At 35.5% G+C, this 18,689-nt stretch overlaps 2 protein-coding genes and 2 pseudogenes across 2 annotated transcripts; all 4 read left to right on the forward strand.

Annotated features, from left to right (window-relative positions):
- The first annotated feature begins 484 nt into the window (after positions 1–484).
- Positions 485–5,177, forward strand: LOC115874985 (intersectin-2-like). The gene is given in 6 exon segments (XM_030890302.1): positions 485–592; positions 759–971; positions 1,477–1,569; positions 1,702–1,905; positions 2,057–2,301; positions 3,200–5,177. Coding segments are annotated over 6 exon segments (2,841 nt in total).
- An 11-nt stretch (positions 5,178–5,188) lies between these two features.
- Positions 5,189–6,606, forward strand: LOC115874986 (protein enhancer of sevenless 2B-like). Its single transcript, XM_030890303.1, has one exon. It carries the CDS (start codon positions 5,189–5,191, stop codon positions 6,371–6,373), a length of 1,185 nt encoding a protein of 394 aa, XP_030746163.1. The 3' UTR covers positions 6,374–6,606.
- A 789-nt stretch (positions 6,607–7,395) lies between these two features.
- On the forward strand, positions 7,396–12,652 carry LOC115874987 (annotated as a pseudogene).
- Positions 12,653–13,570: 918 nt separating this feature from the next.
- Positions 13,571–17,817, forward strand: LOC115874988 (annotated as a pseudogene).
- Positions 17,818–18,689: the final 872 nt, after the last annotated feature.

Genomic DNA, 18,689 nt, shown 5'->3' on the forward strand with positions numbered 1-18,689 from the left:
AGCAGTTGGCAGATAATATTAGGTAAGTTATATAGAGAATTTTCAGCAATCTTTCAACATTGCGTCGTTATTATTTCTATTTTTATTAATTTTTATTTGAAATTAAATGTCTAATATAGAGAGAGAGCTCTAGGAAAGAGCGAAGCTGACCAAGCCCAACGTATCCTGAACAATCACCTCAAAACACTCGACGCAGCCTACATGGACGCTGTTTCCCAACCTCTCAAGCCTAGGAGAGCCACTACACTACCCATATACAGCCAACAAGTTGACAGGTACTACATACAGTCAATTAGTTCTTAATCTTATTTGAATTAACATTGGATGTTTCGCACTTTTCAGAGCTGCAGCAAGTTTGAACGATACCATCGAATCCTTGCGTCAAGCAGGCAAGTATGAAACTGAAAACATTGGTCACAGTTTGACTCAAATGATCCAGTATTTCGAGCCATTGGTATAGAATACTATAGGAGCTGTATCAAATATGACCAACTCTAAACAGCAAGAACAACTGTTGAATCAGGCAAAATCAGTGACGGAAAGCGCATGGCAGTTGGTGGATACTGTCAAGAACTGTGGCGGAAATCCTAAGGTAAGTAACTGATCTAGAAAAAACTAGAGATTTAACATTCCCTAATTTTTTTCTATTTATCGTTTTTTTCGTATTTCTCAAAACAAACGATATAATGAACTTTATGGTTGACTCAACCTGTACCAAACACAAAATATAGTTAAAATACAATAAAGCAATTTTCCAGTCTGTGAATATGCATCCTGCTTACGAAACCGCTGACATTACCAAGGAAGCCCTACAAGAACTAGTCCAATCTCTAGAGGTCATCTCCACCCAAACGGGCAAAGTGTCCAGCGTGGTGGACAACTTGACACGTGCCATGACACGATTGTCTGACCACAGAGCCTCTCTAGTCATTTCTGACAGTGAGGGTTATGTGGACTATCAGACAAGAATGGTAGAGTGTACCAAAGATATCGCCAAAATAGCCAGTAAGTTTTATTTGATACATTTTTATGTGATTCAGCAATTTTTTTATTAATAAAAATGAATTAAATTTACCTAAGCCAGTATTTTTTTGAAATGTCTGATACCAAGTGTAAGAATATAGGTTGCTAGATATAAACTAAAGATAATCTAAGATATAAACTAAAGATAATCTGTAAGATAATCTAAGATATAAACTAAAGATAATCTGTAAACTAAAGATAATAAAGGGTGTGTTTGCTATATTTTCTACTTTTCTTAGGTGAAATGGCAGCTAAAGCCGCAACAGATAGCCAAGAATTGGCCAGTCTTAGTGCCAAGCTAGCCCATAAGTAAACACCCATAATAAAAATAAAATGGTAATTTTAACACATCCATCTGAAGAGGGCTTATAAAATAAAGTAAAATAATTAAAAGAATTTCTCAAATATGATTAATTTCTATGAGACACCTTTTAAAACAATCTCCCTTTTAAGGTGGTTCAACAACTTGGTGGTGCTTGCGTTGAACTCGTCCAGGATAACGGACAATGCCTCATCGCTAAAGACATCATCAGGGAGGATCTAAAGGTAAGACCAACCAGAGTACTTTATTATTAGTTGAAAGTGACTCTTTAATTTTTTTTATTTAATGATCCGTTTTTCTTTCTATGCACTCAGGCTTGTATCAACGCAGTATCTACAGTATCTGCCTTGGTTTAGTATGGAGACATCATCGGAGACATAGAAACGACCATAATGTTCGCTACTGCCGGAAACCTCAATCCAGAACACGAGAACGAGTCTTTTGCTGATCATAGAGAAAATATACTGAAAACAGCAAACGCCTTTGTGGAGGATACAAAAACATTGGTAGCTGGAGCTGCCAGTTCTCAAAAGCAACTGGCTGTGGCCGCACAGAATTCTGTTGCAACCATAGGTGAGTTGATATTACGCATTATTGAATATTGTATATTAATATTATTACGCAACTACTTTTCTTTTGATGCCAAAAGCAAAATAGTTTCTCAAAAGCGATAAAAAGGATATTTTTGCATTTTTTATTTCTTTCTTTCAGTTAAACTGGCCGAGGTTTTCAAAGGCCGAGGTTGTCAAATTTGGAGCTGCCAGTTTGGGCTCAGACAATCCAGACTCACAAGTAATGTTGATCAACGCTGTTAGAGATGTGGCTAGTGCTCTGGGTAATCTAATTCACGCCACTAGGGCTGCCAGTGGTAAACCAATTAATGATCCTGCAATGGCGCATCTTAAAGACAGCGCCAAAATGACTTATACTCAAATTAAAGACAGACGATTGATCAAGTCAGTGTCAAAGACAGAGACGCTCATACAATCGAACGTCGCTGATATGTTTTCAACTATAATAAAGTGATTTACTTATTTACTTAGGATATAATTTCTAAGGTCTGTAGCTAAGGATATTCGTTAACTACATATATATTTTTTTGGCATCTGAATTGACAATTCTGATATTTTTGGATCGTTTCTAACCAACAGACAAAATGCTGTCATATTTTCTTCCTAATGTCAAAAAACTTCATATATTACTTTAAATACAAACGAAAAATACGTGATATTACCAGTATGTAAAGTTTGTCCAACGAGCGAGGAAAGATTTTGACAGACTACAGAAATTACACTTTTGTCTGTAAATTAAAATGACAGAGACAACTGTCACTGTCAGGGATTCTTCTGTTGTACAGTTTGGTTTTGTATGCATGTGGCATAAAAATTGTATATCTATCGTGATTTTTACTATATCATAAACTGTAAAAAAATAATTAGTGAATTGAGTGAGGTTAGGTTATTTAAATTTAAATATATATAAAAAGGAAAATAAAAGTTTATAATGCCTTCTCTAATTTATAACATGCCTTGTAACTAATGCTTTCATTCCTAATGATTAACTTGACTAACAAAAAAAATATCGCTTATTAACAGATAATGTCATTCATCAACTAACTTAACCAACAAAACAGAGGTGGACTTTAAATAATATATTCCTAATAAGCCATATGTGTCGTCCTAATAAACGACAATCACCGCAGCTTGAACTCAACACTAAATACAATCGAAAAAAATTGGGTTGATCGAAATGTGCAGCGTCGAAAATTTCAATGCAGTAATTGTCAGAGACAGGGGCACACAGCCGAATATTGTCGAGTAACTGGTCCGATATGCTATGGATGTAATAAGATAGGCCATATAAAGCGACACAGTGTCCTGAAAATCAAGAGGGAGCATTTTTGATAAGAATTAGTGAGTCTAGTCCAGGAGACATTTCGTTATCTGTAAAATGTGCAGTTGGTGTGCAACATTTTAAAGTCCTGCGCGATGCCCAAGGAAAATTCTTTTTATGGGTGGTTAAATTTAATTCGCTCAACGAACTCGTCGAATACCATAGAACGTCTTCAGTGTCAAGGTCGCAAGACGTAAAACTGAGAGATATGGTTGTAGAAGAATAATTAGTACAAGCATTGTACGATTTTACGCCACAAGAGGTTGGAGAATTAGAATTTAACAGAGGCGATGTCATCACCGTTACAGACCGTTCTGATCAACATTGGTTTAAAGTCCTGCGCGATGCCCAAGGAAAATTATTTCTATGGGTGGTTAAATTTAATTCGCTCAACGAACTCGTCGAATACCATAGAACGTCTTCAGTGTCAAGGTCGCAAGACGTAAAACTGAGAGATATGGTTGTAGAAGAATATTTAGTACAAGCATTGTACGATTTTACGCCACAAGTGGTTGGAGAATTAGAATTTAACAGCGGCAATGTCATCACCGTTACAGACCGTTCTGATCAACATTGGTTTAAAGTCCTGCGCGATGCCCAAGGAAAATTATTTCTATGGGTGGTTAAATTTAATTCGCTCAACGAACTCGTCGAATACCATAGAACGTCTTCAGTGTCAAGGTCGCAAGACGTAAAACTGAGAGATATGGTTGTAGAAGAATATTTAGTACAAGCATTGTACGATTTTACGCCACAAGAGGTTGGAGAATTAGAATTTAACAGAGGCGATGTCATCACCGTTACAGACCGTTCTGATCAACATTGGTTTAAAGTCCTGCGCGATGCCCAAGGAAAATTATTTCTATGGGTGGTTAAATTTAATTCGCTCAACGAACTCGTCGAATACCATAGAACGTCTTCAGTGTCAAGGTCGCAAGACGTAAAACTGAGAGATATGGTTGTAGAAGAATATTTAGTACAAGCATTGTACGATTTTACGCCACAAGTGGTTGGAGAATTAGAATTTAACAGCGGCGATGTCATCACCGTTACAGACCGTTCTGATCAACATTGGTTTAAAGTCCTGCGCGATGCCCAAGGAAAATTATTTCTATGGGTGGTTAAATTTAATTCGCTCAACGAACTCGTCGAATACCATAGAACGTCTTCAGTGTCAAGGTCGCAAGACGTAAAACTGAGAGATATGGTTGTAGAAGAATACTTAGTACAAGCATTGTACGATTTTACGCCACAAGAGGTTGGAGAATTAGAATTTAACAGAGGCGATGTCATCACCGTTACAGACCGTTCTGATCAACATTGGTTTAAAGTCCTGCGCGATGCCCAAGGAAAATTATTTCTATGGGTGGTTAAATTTAATTCGCTCAACGAACTCGTCGAATACCATAGAACGTCTTCAGTGTCAAGGTCGCAAGACGTAAAACTGAGAGATATGGTTGTAGAAGAATATTTAGTACAAGCATTGTACGATTTTACGCCACAAGTGGTTGGAGAATTAGAATTTAACAGCGGCGATGTCATCACCGTTACAGACCGTTCTGATCAACATTGGTTTAAAGTCCTGCGCGATGCCCAAGGAAAATTATTTCTATGGGTGGTTAAATTTAATTCGCTCAACGAACTCGTCGAATACCATAGAACGTCTTCAGTGTCAAGGTTGCAAGACGTAAAACTGAGAGATATGGTTGTAGAAGAATATTTAGTACAAGCATTGTACGATTTTACGCCACAAGAGGTTGGAGAATTAGAATTTAACAGAGGCGATGTCATCACCGTTACAGACCGTTCTGATCAACATTGGTTTAAAGTCCTGCGCGATGCCCAAGGAAAATTATTTCTATGGTGGTTAAATTTAATTCGCTCAACGAACTCGTCGAATACCATAGAACGTCTTCAGTGTCAAGGTCGCAAGACGTAAAACTGAGAGATATGGTTGTAGAAGAATATTTAGTACAAGCATTGTACGATTTTACGCCACAAGTGGTTGGAGAATTAGAATTTAACAGAGGCGATGTCATCACCGTTACAGACCGTTTTGATCAACATTGGTTTAAAGTCCTGCGCGATGCCCAAGGAAAATTCTTTTTATGGGTGGTTAAATTTAATTCGCTCAACGAACTCGTCGAATACCATAGAATGTCTTCAGTGTCAAGGTCGCAAGACGTAAGACTGAGAGATATGGTTGTAGCAGAATATTTAGTACAAGCATTGTACGATTTTACGCCACAAGAGGTTGGAGAATTAGAATTTAACATAGGCGATGTCATCACCGTTACAGACCGTTCTGATCAACATTGGTTTAAAGTCCTGCGCGATGCCCAAGGAAAATTCTTTCTATGGGTGGTTAAATTTAATTCGCTCAACGAACTCGTCGAATACCATAGAACGTCTTCAGTGTCAAGGTCGCAAGACGTAAAACTGAGAGATATGGTTGTAGAAGAATATTTAGTACAAGCATTGTACGATTTTACGCCACAAGAGGTTGGAGAATTAGAATTTAACAGAGGCGATGTCATCACCGTTACAGACCGTTCTGATCAACATTGGTTTAAAGTCCTGCGCGATACCCAAGGAAAATTATTTCTATGGGTGGTTAAATTTAATTCGCTCAACGAACTCGTCGAATACCATAGAACGTCTTCAGTGTCAAGGTCGCAAGACGTAAAACTGAGAGATATGGTTGTAGAAGAATATTTAGGACAAGCATTGTACGATTTTACGCCACAAGTGGTTGGAGAATTAGAATTTAACAGAGGCGATGTCATCACCGTTACAGACCGTTCTGATCAACATTGGTTTAAAGTCCTGCGCGATGCCCAAGGAAAATTCTTTTTATGGGTGGTTAAATTTAATTCGCTCAACGAACTCGTCGAATACCATAGAATGTCTTCAGTGTCAAGGTCGCAAGACGTAAAACTGAGAGATATGGTTGTAGAAGAATATTTAGTACAAGCATTGTACGATTTTACGCCACAAGAGGTTGGAGAATTAGAATTTAACAGAGGCGATGTCATCACCGTTACAGACCGTTCTGATCAACATTCGTGGCATGGAGAAATAGGACATCGCCGAGGCCTCTTTCCTGCCACGTACGTTACGTCCTATTACACGTAAATACAAGTAAACGATGTCAAGTTTACAGTTAACAAAATACGCACCATACGAGAACTACATTATTTGGTAGACCCGTCACAATTAAACCAATTATTAAAATCGAAATTAAGAAAAACTGGACTATACAAAACATTTTTTTTATTTGCCATTTAAAGAAGCATGCTCTTCGATATTTTAATTTGTTTTTGTAATCTGTATGTAATGAAAGTGTTAGGAAGTGTCTTATTAAATACCCTATATTTTATTTGATTGATTACTGTTACTGGTATGTATTTTTATATTAAGTAAGTTTTGAAATTTATATGTTTTTCGTTACAAGTGAAAATGTGTTTGTTTTAATTTTACTTAATACATTGTATCCTGTGAGTAGATGAGTGAACAAATTGGTTTCATGCATACTATAGTATGTCCAACGGGAGGATCGTTTTCATTGACAGTTGTGCCTCTCATTTTAATTCACAGAATAGTGTAGAATATTTTTTATTAGTACTTGATTGTAATGTTAAATTTTAAAATTTTGCTTACATTTTGTAAAATGTTTGTAATATTTTTCCTAGAGTTAAGTAAATATACATTCAAGTGAATTGATGGACATTAAAATGTTTAGTTTATAGTTTTCCAAAGTTAATATTTAGATATTTTGTTTTTGTTAAAGAAGTTAAGATAGGCTATATTTTATTAGACTATTTAGCTATAAAGAAAAGGTTCTTGACTGCTTATTGATATTTTTGTTTTTTTATATAAATTCTATATGTATTTAGGCTATGACTTATTTTATTGGCTTAGTTAGGTGAACTTTATCAAGTGGATTTAACAGTTTATTTTGATTTTGATCTATCAATTACTTTTATAATTTTAAATTTTATACAGTTGAAGTATAGATTACTACGAGTAGTACGTTATTCAATAAGACATTTATTAGAAACTTTATTTTATGCAATATTTTGGAAACTTTATTTGACTGAATTTTGATTATGATTAACACCATATGAATTTTAGTATTTACAACATTTAATGCAGTAATGGTCGTTTGTAGTTTGTAAGTATATTGTAATACAGTGATGGAATTTTCACAACACAGGCACGGACTGAAATAATTTTCTGAATTTTGAAAAATAGGAAATAATTAATATTTTTCTTTTTTGTAAAGGAGGGAGTGGTGTGATGAATCGGTTGAAAATTCATTTAAAATCTTTTAATTAAATTATCAAATTCTGAAATTAGAAAATATATTAGTTTTCTATAGTAAATTTGGCTTAATCAGACACAATAAATAATTATATATTATTTTATAACTAATTCTAATAAAATATTAATTTAAAATTATTTAAATACAAGGTCAAGTTTTCTTTAAAAATCTACAAAGTCCAGTAAGTAAAAATTCTTCAATACTCTGAAAGAACACATTCCAGGAGCCGTCGTCGGCGGCCTGATTTTCGAGGTCAGTAAACAAAATTCCTTAGAAAAAATGCACCAATTAGAAAGCACGTAGCCATCCTAAAAAACGGTGGGACAATAGATTCTTCGAGAGAAGTGGCAAAATTTTACATATAAATACGGGTCAAGAAGTTCATAAAGGTAGTCTTTGGGCAAATATCAGTTACAGCTCGTCGTAATGCCCAAATGTTGACCGGTTTTTATCTTATTTTTTTTTAATTTAATAAGTAAATATTCTAGTCGGGAAAAATTATAAAGGTGTATGAACAGTCGTAATGTATCAGTCTTAATTGAACAGTTCAATAGTAACAAGTGATCAGTCCGCCCGCCAGTCTTAGTCCAGTAAATAAAATAAAAGTACTTAGTAAAAGTGAAAATTCCAGAACAGTAAGTGTTTGAACATTGTAAAAATTGACTTTTGATTTTTTTGGAATTTGATGGAATTTTTATGGAATTTAATAAACCTGTAAAAAGTGAACTCTTGTGTTTTAAGTAAATAAAAATTAAAAACTATAAAGAAAAATAACCTGTTTGCTCAAACTTAAAAGAAAACTTTATAAATCAATTTATTCTGTGAAATTTTGCATTCTGTTAATTTAATTGTTTTTTTTTATTTAAAACAAAACATATTTCTATTTTTATTTTATTAAAAAGAATAAAATAATCTACAATCAAAAGAGCTATGGAATAAATAATAAATAAATAAAACCCTTTCGAGATAACAGCCAAGAAATATATTTAAATAAACCCTTTTGAGAAAAGAAATAAATAAATAAATCCCTTTCGAGAAACAACCAGAACATCTTTATTGTAAAACTTGGAAAATAAGTTCGTCATAATAATGCTTTTATTTATTCACTACTCTAATAAACAATATGCATTCCTTCGGAAACTCTCTATTTATTTATCTAGTAATGCTAAAACACTCTATTTGAAAGTCGATTAGAGAAAATAGTATGATTCATTGGCAAGCGATGTAAATATTTGTAATCAGGTAAAATTGTGATGTAAGAGGAGGATTAGCTTGCCGGCGCGCGGCAGGTCAGTCAGTAGTTGATAGGCCGGCCGGCTGTGTAGTGTTGTGTTTTGTCACAGAGCTGATAAATGGGGGTTGCGAGTCTTTTGACTAACATAATTGCAAGTCGTTTGACTGTAAGCCAACGGGGTCGTTTGACCACAGGAAGAAAACCTCTTGTGACGTCGTTCCTTCGAGGATGGTCTTGAGAGTTTGAGGTCTCTCTTGCTTCTCGAATGACACCGCTCGGGCGTTGCGTGAGGACCCCAATTAGCCCCATCGATTGGGATGCGAATCTGTTTAGCGGCAGATTTGCGTCCGGAGGAAGCCCCTATACTATTTCAGGTGGCACTAGCTAGTTGTTGAAGATTATTAACTATATATGCTATAATATATAATTAGATGGAAGATATGGAATGGGATATATAGAATAGAATGTCAGTGATGTCAGTGGCTAGGGGGCGGAGTACCCCCGGGTCAGTCTTACTATTTAACTATCAATTTTATCCAGATCAGTAAATGTTTGTTTTGCTATTTTCATGTACAATGAGTCCTTGCATAGTGCTTGCCAATGACCAACTAAATGGATATTTGAGGTGAATTTGCATTGTGAGACCCGGTTGAGTAAGCCCCAAAAAAAATAGCGATTTTACATTATATATATATATATATATATATATATATATATATATATATATATATATATATATATATATATATATATATATATATAAAAGATATACAAAATAAAAGAAAATACAGGTACATATTCAAGCTATTGCACTGGAACTTCGAACCCTGGTTGAGAGTATATATTCAAGCTATTGCACTGGAACTTCGAACCCTGGTTGAGAAAGAAGTTTTGACCTACGTAGCTTAAGAGGTAAGTACGTCGGAATCATTACACGCTATTCAAATTCGCTTGTCGCTATAACTGACATGTGCGCCTACAATTATAAATTGAAACACAACCAAAATTAATAAAGACCTAACGAGCCTAACGAACGCTCTGAAATATTAATTTCGGAACGCACTTGAAATTTTCAACAACCAATAAGAACCGATCTCAGACACACGCTAAAGCGGATATTGGATTAAAAATTATGACCTAGTTACAACAAAACATTCTAAAATGACTAGATGGATCATTATGCAATAATGATACACAAAAAATATGAATCATAATTTAAACAGATGTACAATTTGACGAAGTTCTGATAATAACTGCTCAAAAAGTATAATACTTCAATTCTTCATCATTATAAAAAAGAAATCATCTTGCGATCATCTGGCTTCTAATTCTTATGTTATTAACAAAATATAAACCTCAAGACTGCAATAATTTGTTGCTTTCACGTACAAAAATCCGAATATGCATCATAAATCGACAACATTAACAAACATGTAAATAAATAAATAAATGCCTTTATTGTCAAAAATTTTTACAATTTGTAGACAAAGGTAAACTAAACAAACAAAGTAAACAAACAAGGTACACAAACAAGCAAACAAAAGATAATACAAAACATTATACAAATAATATGGTTAGTCTTATTGTTTAAAATAAACATTTAAAAATGTTTAAAATGTCAAAGAATAAAAAAAGTAAAAATAATATTCAAAAATATTTAGTTAGTTTAGTAAATATCACTGACCTCTAAATAAATTTATTTCAATGTCATTGGTAAATATAGCAATAACAAATATTAGACCAGTGTTTACATGATCAAATTCGATTATCAAAATATAATTCATTTACGGCGTAGAAAGCCTTGTCTAGTAAATAAGAGTTCAATGCTTTGCGAAATGAAGAAAATGATGTTATAGATTTGATTTCAAATGGCAGGTGATTGTGCATTTTTTTTGGATATTATGGAGCTTGGATATGAAAAATCAGAACGTCAAGCTGATTTATATTCATCTAAATCATGTTTAACCATACCTATTTTTTTGTAGATGATTCGTTTGAACAATGGTATAGGTTGGTGTGGAAATACAATTGAAGGAGGCTCAAACTGGGCGTTGTTAGATTAGAGAGAAAAAGCAAATTAATATAAAGAGATAGAAATTGAAGAACAGGCGGGTTTTAGAGCGGGAAGGTCTACTGTGGATCATCTGTTTACAATAACACAGGTCTTAGAGAAAAAACGTCTAAAGATCAAGAGGTGCACTTACTATGTTTAGGATTAAAATAAGTTTTTTTAATTTATTTAAAATAATAATTTTAAATAAAAATTTTTTATTTTCGTATTTAATAGTGTTTTTTGTCGCGTAATTTTTTGTTCGCCCGCTTCACGCGGAAGCAGTAGTACGACGAGTCGAAGAGAAGTGTTCGAACGGGGCGAGTATGAACACAAGTGATCCGCTGATCCTTAAATTTGCTGTTGACCAGAGACGCTGCAGATTTCGCAACAAAACAAGGTTATCCGTGCGCCAATTGTCTGACCCTCGAGCAGAACCTGTCGATAGGTCCGCTGGGCCCGCAGTCCCCCCTCGAGATGAAGCCGGACGCGGCCGCCCTCGCATGCAGGTGGACATGCCGCTGGAGAGGATAGTGGACGCGGAGAAACGGGTGGAGACTATGTCTCTTGAAAATATCAACAGCAACATTCGCCAAGCCTTCAATGCTCACTTAGCTCACCTGCTGGTATTATGTAAAAATTGCTCGTAACGTAGAAATATACCTTTGCTTAATAATAATAGATTCAATAGTATTCTTTTCATTAATAAACATATGGATTTTGAATTTAAGGATAGTTCAAGACACCCCACAAAATTTTATTTGGGTTATACATGGATTGCGGAATGTATTAGGATACGGAACTATTTTTATTCCGGGCTGTGTAATATATAAATACATAATCAGGACGAATTATTTAAATAAAAGTGGAAGAGGTCCGATTGGAGGTATAATTCGAACATGTTTTGGAACAAAAATAAAAGGGGGAGGCCACGACTAAGCTGGAGGGAGGGTGTGGATAAGGAACTGGAAAATAGAGAAATACCTGATGATCTCTGGCTAAAGAAAGAAGAGTGGAGGTTATGTGTCGGAAAACCTCGTAGAACGTTCTGAACCGACTTATATATTATAAAGGATATATTAGAGTTAAAGCTATCCTGGTGAAAGGAGTTGTTACAAACGATATTGTAGGTCGTCCCACTGAAATTAGTAATAACTAATGAATGCAGATCTGTAGCAGATTTAGGGCTAATAAATGGGCTGTTCAGTCCCTCGCCCGGAGAGGGAGGCGGACAGAAAGGCGGGCAGGGCAGCCCTTATCCCCCCAGCCACCCGCTGAGCGGGTTTAAGCACCTGTGGTCGATTTGTGGGGACAGGGCTAGCGGCAAGCATTAGGGAGTCTATAGTTGTGAAGGATGTAAAGGATTTTTCGAAAGGACTGTCAGAAAAGACCTGTTTTACGCATGTAGAGAAGAAAGACACTGTATAATAGATAAAATAAAGAGAAACAGATCAATATTGTCGATATCAGAAATGTCTGGCCATGGGTATGAAACGGGAAGCAGTGCAAGAGGAAAGACAAAAGACGAAGGACAAGGACACATCGGAGGTGGAGTCCACGTCCAGCATGCAGGTAGACATGCCACTGGCGAGCATAGTGGACGCAGAGAGACGGGTGGAGACCATGGCTCTTGAAAATATCAACAGCAACATTTGCCAAGCCTCCAGTGCTCACTTAGCTCACCTGCTGGAATGGCCAAAGTTATTGCCCCATTTTACAGCCCTCATTTTGCAAGATCAAATAATGATGTTGAAGCACAGTTCACGAACAGCACCTATTAAAAATAATACAGTCCACTTAATTTAATCGCAATCATTGTTGGTCCTCCGCTCCAGATAATTTTTTTTATTTTTTTATTCAATTTCACCTTTAAAAATTACCTAATTATTGATATATATATATTTTATAGAAGTATAAAATAGTTTTAATACGCCTAAAAATTAAACTCAAGGTCAATATCTTGTGCATTGGTGGAATATGTTGAATTTTTTTTATTCTTCTTTTTATATTTACTATTTTTGTGCATCTAAATCGTTGTCTCTGGTATTCATTTATTATTATGTTACTACTCTCTGGTGTTTATTTATTTCAAAATGCCACCTTCAGCGTCCGATGCTGATAAATATAAAAAAGCTCAAACTTTACGGTTGGTTGAAATAAACAGAATTAAAGAGACGCTTGATATCGCTAAATCCGCTAAACAAGATGATTCTTTACGCCCTGTTTTTATACAGAGGTATAAATATATAGACACAATATTCTAAACTTTGGTAAACATCATAATACAATTTTATCGTTGTCAAATTCAGATGAAACTGAATTTTTAACGGAAGATCAGATTAGAAAAGATTTTGAAATGGATTTTTTCTCTACTAAAGCAATCTATCATAGCATCACGGCAAAAAATATGAATAATGAGACACAACCTGATTCTGAATAAGAAGAAGCTACTTGTAAGAGTAAAATGTCTTCAGATCAACCGCTAAAGAAGAAACCAAAACGTGGGGATGTAGCAAGCGGCATAGACGAAACCGATTTGATTCACAGTTTATGAGAAAATGGGGTGCAGACAAACTTACAAGCTCTTCATCTTTCGGTGCCACTTATTGTGAATGAAGACAATATAACATTGAATAGTGTTAACATTCAGTATAATAAAAGACGGTTTATAGTGATTCACACCAAATAAAGAATGCAGATCTGTAACAGATTTAGGGCTAATAAATGGAGGTATTCCAGATGAATCTATCATTATCCAGTGATAGATTCATCTACTATAACTCTGGAAGCATAGCTCGCCTGGAAATCAAGCCTCCAAACTTCAAAACGCCTGTCTACATGTTTGAAGACATGGTCGTCAAATACGTGGCCTTTGACTACGATTGCAACGTTGCCATTTGCGAAATCAACATCACCGTTCCTAATAACACTCAACTTAGCTGTCCTCCAAGCTGTTATTGCATTAGTTGACAGATGTTGAATTATGATTGTATCTAATCCTGTTTATAAACATAACTTTTCCATTAAGGTTAGACAATATGCTGATTGCTGAAGGTGTTGCTGGTCCTGAGAAAGGTGGCGGAGCTGGAGCAGCTGCCTCTGGCTCAGCTGCTGCACAGGCTGGTCAGCCTGACAATGCAATTGAACATTCTGATTACAAAGCAAAATTGTCTCAAATCAGACAAATCTATCACCAGGAGTTGGAAAAATACTAGCAGGTAAAATATTTAATATATAACTTTGTAAATTTGTGTAATAAAATTATTTATTAGGCTTGTAATGAATTTACCACCCACGTGATGAATTTAGTGAGAGAACAATCACGACAAGGCCTATAACTCCCTAAGAAATTGAACGAATGGTTCAGATCATTCCCAAGAAGTTCAGTTCGATCCAGATTCAGCTGAAACAATCGACCTGTGAGGCGGTCATGTGTAATTGTTATTTTTTTAATAATTAATTTTGGTTTAAAAACTATTTTTTTATTTGTTTACAGGTCACGTTTCTTAGATGCTCGCCGGAAAAGAAGGAACTTCAGTAAACAAGCATCAGAAATGCTTAATGAATATTTCTATTCACACCTAAGCAATCCATATCCTAGTGAGGAGGCAAACGAGGAATTGGCAAGAAAGTGTGGCATCACTGTGGGCCAAGTGTCAAATTGGTTTGGCAATAAGAGAATTAGGTAAATATGTCTATATTTGTAATTTTTTAGATTCTTGTGTATGTGATATACAGAGTGGTCCAAACCAAACTGTATTCTGGAAACTTTGGTAGCATATTCTGCAGATAAAAATAAGTAAAAAAGATCGTCTAAATGTATGTCCTAAAATGCTTAGTTTCGGAGATACAGGGTGTATAAGTTTCATTTTTATTTCGATTTATTTATATTTATTCTCGGTTGGGAGAGTCCTGACGTAAAAATAAGATTTATTTTTTATATCAACAAAGGTCAGGTTCTGCAGATTGTTCTTCAGATTGTTTGGTAGCTACAGGGTGTTAAAATATTAATATTTTTTCAATTTATTATAATTTTCTTTTAAGTACTTTTATTGTTTCGAATGAAATTTTGAGGGTAAAAGTTGCTATAAATGCGACATATTTTAAAGCTAAAAAAGTGTCGACATATTCACCAAGGACGTGCATATGGGTTATCACTGGAATATTTTTCTAAAAAAAGCATGTACGCCACTGACTTTTTTCATCTCGTTAGCGAAATAGTGTACGCAGTTTAATGCCGATTAAAAGTTGTCTCTTAAGGTATGGTTTATATATATACCAGTCGAGTCGTAATCGCTGTAGGAAAATGGCGCGTTTTTCAGGGGATGATGTTGAAATTCTTATCGAAATAGTTCAAAAATATCAAATATGTTTTTGTCTTCTCTTAAATGACCATTAATTAGAAGGTTGAAATAACCTTCTTTCTTTCGTTGTTAAAATATATCGTGTGTCGCACGTCTTTCTGGCATTATAGTATATTGTAACATCTGTTCATCTTCTTCTTCCTCTAATAAAATGAAATACATAAGTTCTTCGTCCATTTTCCTTACTTTACAGTTAAAATAATGCAAACACGCTATATCAAAAACCAGATATCAACTGAGTCGTTCTCCTCTAGACGCACTACTATATACACCAACCATCAGCGACTAGCCGCAATCGCCAGTCGCGGCAACCAGACACGCCACCGAAACCATACCTTTAAGGTGCGATTTCGGTGCCGCGGCTGGCTGTGGCGGCTAGCAGCTGCGTCTCCAGCCGCTGCACTGGTTTGTACAGTTTCAAATGGAACCAATTTGGCTTGCGCAGCGCCAAAAAAAAGCTGCTTGGAAAGCTGCGGCAGCCCGCGCTACAGCGGCTGCTCGCGAAGCAGTCGAGCGGCTGAAATCGCAGTTGACTTTCCATGAGTTATTATATTATTATTCCCACAAAATAGGTCGACCATGCCGGTCATAAGCATTTGTATTTTTTAGTTTATTTTTAAAAATTAAAAAATTACTTGCATAATTATTTTTCTTACCATAACCCTTAACTGGTCCGGTAATAGATATGTATCATAAACGGTCCGGCGTAGTCTGTGGGACTACGCCTTCTAAAACGTGAAAAAAAACACAAAAACTAAAAAATAACAAATTTTTATTTTATTATATATTATATTATGTATTATTGAACTAATATAGACAAAAATGGGGTTCAATTAATATATACTTTAAGAAAATATAGTACAAAATAAAATAACACACATATAAATTAGAAAAAAAACAATTTGATTTTTAGTAAGCTCTAAAAAATTAAACCAAATTACTAACAGTGATTACAATACAGAAATATGTTTTTAGTACTATATATAAAAAAAATAAACTATAAAACTGAAGTTAAAAAAAAGGTTTTTAGTTACAGCATGAGGCAAAGTTCATTGTTTTCCTGAACATGTTTTACAAAATGGATTCGTACATTCTAGGCATTAAAAATAATTAAACTAGGGCATAACATTGTCTTTAACTAGGATAAGAACTCTGGGATAAGAATATCTCCGTGGGCGTGTTCTGGTTGTACAGGAATTGCAAGTATTCTACCAATTGTAAAGTATATTTCTCTTGGAATATTGGACATTGTCAAACGCATTTGTCTGACAGATTGTCATATTGTCACTGCCACAGTCCTCATCATATCATTTTAATAGAGTTTCTTCATAACTAGAGTCTCCTAAACGCACTCTTTTCGAAGGCCCGGCCATATTTTACAAAAGCTTGTCAAACACAAAATCTTACGCAAACGGTCCGGCGTCGTCTGAGAGACTACGGCTTAAGTAACTTCTGCCATAACTTCTAAAAAACTAATCCAGTTTGGGCATAAATATGGCTATCAGTAGTTGACCGAGAGGGGAAGGATTAGCTGGAACGCCAATTGTGTGGGCGGTCCCAGTAACTAATGAGAATGAATTAATTATTTGGCGTAGTCTGTCAGACGACGCCGGACCAATTAAGGGTTAATGTCAGAGCCGATTTTTCTTCGGATGTGATGGGATATTTAACAAAATTTGTTCCATGGATTGTAATGTCCTGTTCTATTATTAGTGACAAACCAAATTGGAATTGATCAAGATTCAATCGGAAAAATTCTCTAAACTCTTTTTCATCTTCTTTTAGATGATTATTTATTAATAAATGAAACAACCCTTCCTGGCGTCGCCTTTTAAGCATTTCATCAACTTTAAACCTTTTGCTAGATAATATTTGGTAAAATTCTACTTCATCTGCCTCTTCTTCTAATAAAATTAATGTTATTAAATCGTCGTAATCCATATTTTTTAATAAATCCCGCGAAATTTAAAATGACAAAAATGCTACAGTCCGCAGTCAACGGCTGCCTAGAACTGCGTCACCGAAAACATCTTTTCATCGCGGCTACAGCTGCTGCGGCCAGCGTCTCAAGTCGCGCAGCTCGAGCAGCACCACCGAAATCGCACCTTCAGTATTTTGTCGATTTTGGCCTCCTTGATGAGATAAACGCAATTTTATTAATTTGCCTTGATCCAGAAAAAAAACTCTCAGACACCAATTTTCATCCAAATATTGACGTCGTTTCAGAAATTATTTGGAAAAAATCGAAATAAAAATGAAACTTCTACACCCTGTATCTCCGAAACTAAGCATTTTAGGGCATTCATTTAACTTTTTGCTTAGTTTTATCTGCAGGATATCCGACCGAAGTTTCCGGAATAGAGTTCGGACCACCCTGTATAATGTAATGTAATATAACAATTATTATTTCTCTATTAGAGTAAGTACATTAGAATTCAATACAAGATGTCTTTGGTTATAACTATATTTTTTGCTGGCAGATTGATCCATGTTCAGCCAACGGCAATCCATGCAACAACGGCGCCACTTGTCTGGCTCTGGAGCAAGGCAGATTCATGTGCGAGTGTCAGCCCGGTTGGGAAGGCCAAACTTGTGAAATCAACGTAGACGACTGCGCAGAAAAGCCCTGTCTGTTAGGCTCAAACTGCACAGGCTTAGTGGACGATTTCAACTGCGCGTGTCCTCCGGGATTCACCGGCAAACGATGCCAGGAAAAAGTGGATCTTAGCGGAAGAATACCCTGTAAACACAGAAAATATTATCGTTACACTTAAAAATAATCCGAAATATAAAGTGGAAGTATGGAACCAGCTTAAAGTATTCCATCATGATATAATCTTTGATTCTTTTCACCTAACAAACAGGGGATTCATGCTGTTGTCTGATCAGCTTTCTGAAAAAAATCAGATCAAAGCGAACCAAAAATCAAAGAATTGCCAAGGGTGGCAACACAATTTGGTAATTCCTTGATGAATAAAAAGCCTCTGGCCAAATTAATACCGATTTTAAATGGTCTATTGTCTAGAACATCGTTGCCACAGAATCTGCTTCAAGATTTAAGGACAAACGAGAAATTACAAACATGCATTGCATGTGTGCAAAACGGAATTTGCGTTGATAAGCTGTTCTATCACGAATGCGTGTGTCAACCTGGATGGAGTGAGGAGAATTGTAGAACCCTGAGAAAGGTGGTGGAGCTGGAGCAGCTGCCTCTGGCTCATCTGCTGCACAGGTTGGTCAGCCTGACATAGCAATTGAACATTCTGATTACAGAGCAAAATTCAACAAGCATCAGAAATTCTTAATGAATATTTCTATTCGCACCTAAGCAATCCATATCCTAGTGAGGAGGCAAAGGAGGAATTGGCAAGAAAGTGTTGCATCACTGTGAGCCATGTGTCACATTGGCTTGGCAATAAGAGAATTAGGTAAATATGTCTATATTTGTAATTTTTTAGATTCTTGTGTATGTTGTGATA

The sequence above is a fragment of the Sitophilus oryzae genome, unplaced genomic scaffold (genome assembly GCF_002938485.1).
Source record: "Sitophilus oryzae breed Bouriz unplaced genomic scaffold, Soryzae_2.0 scaffold_130_pilon_pilon, whole genome shotgun sequence".
NCBI lineage: Eukaryota > Metazoa > Arthropoda > Insecta > Coleoptera > Curculionidae > Sitophilus > Sitophilus oryzae.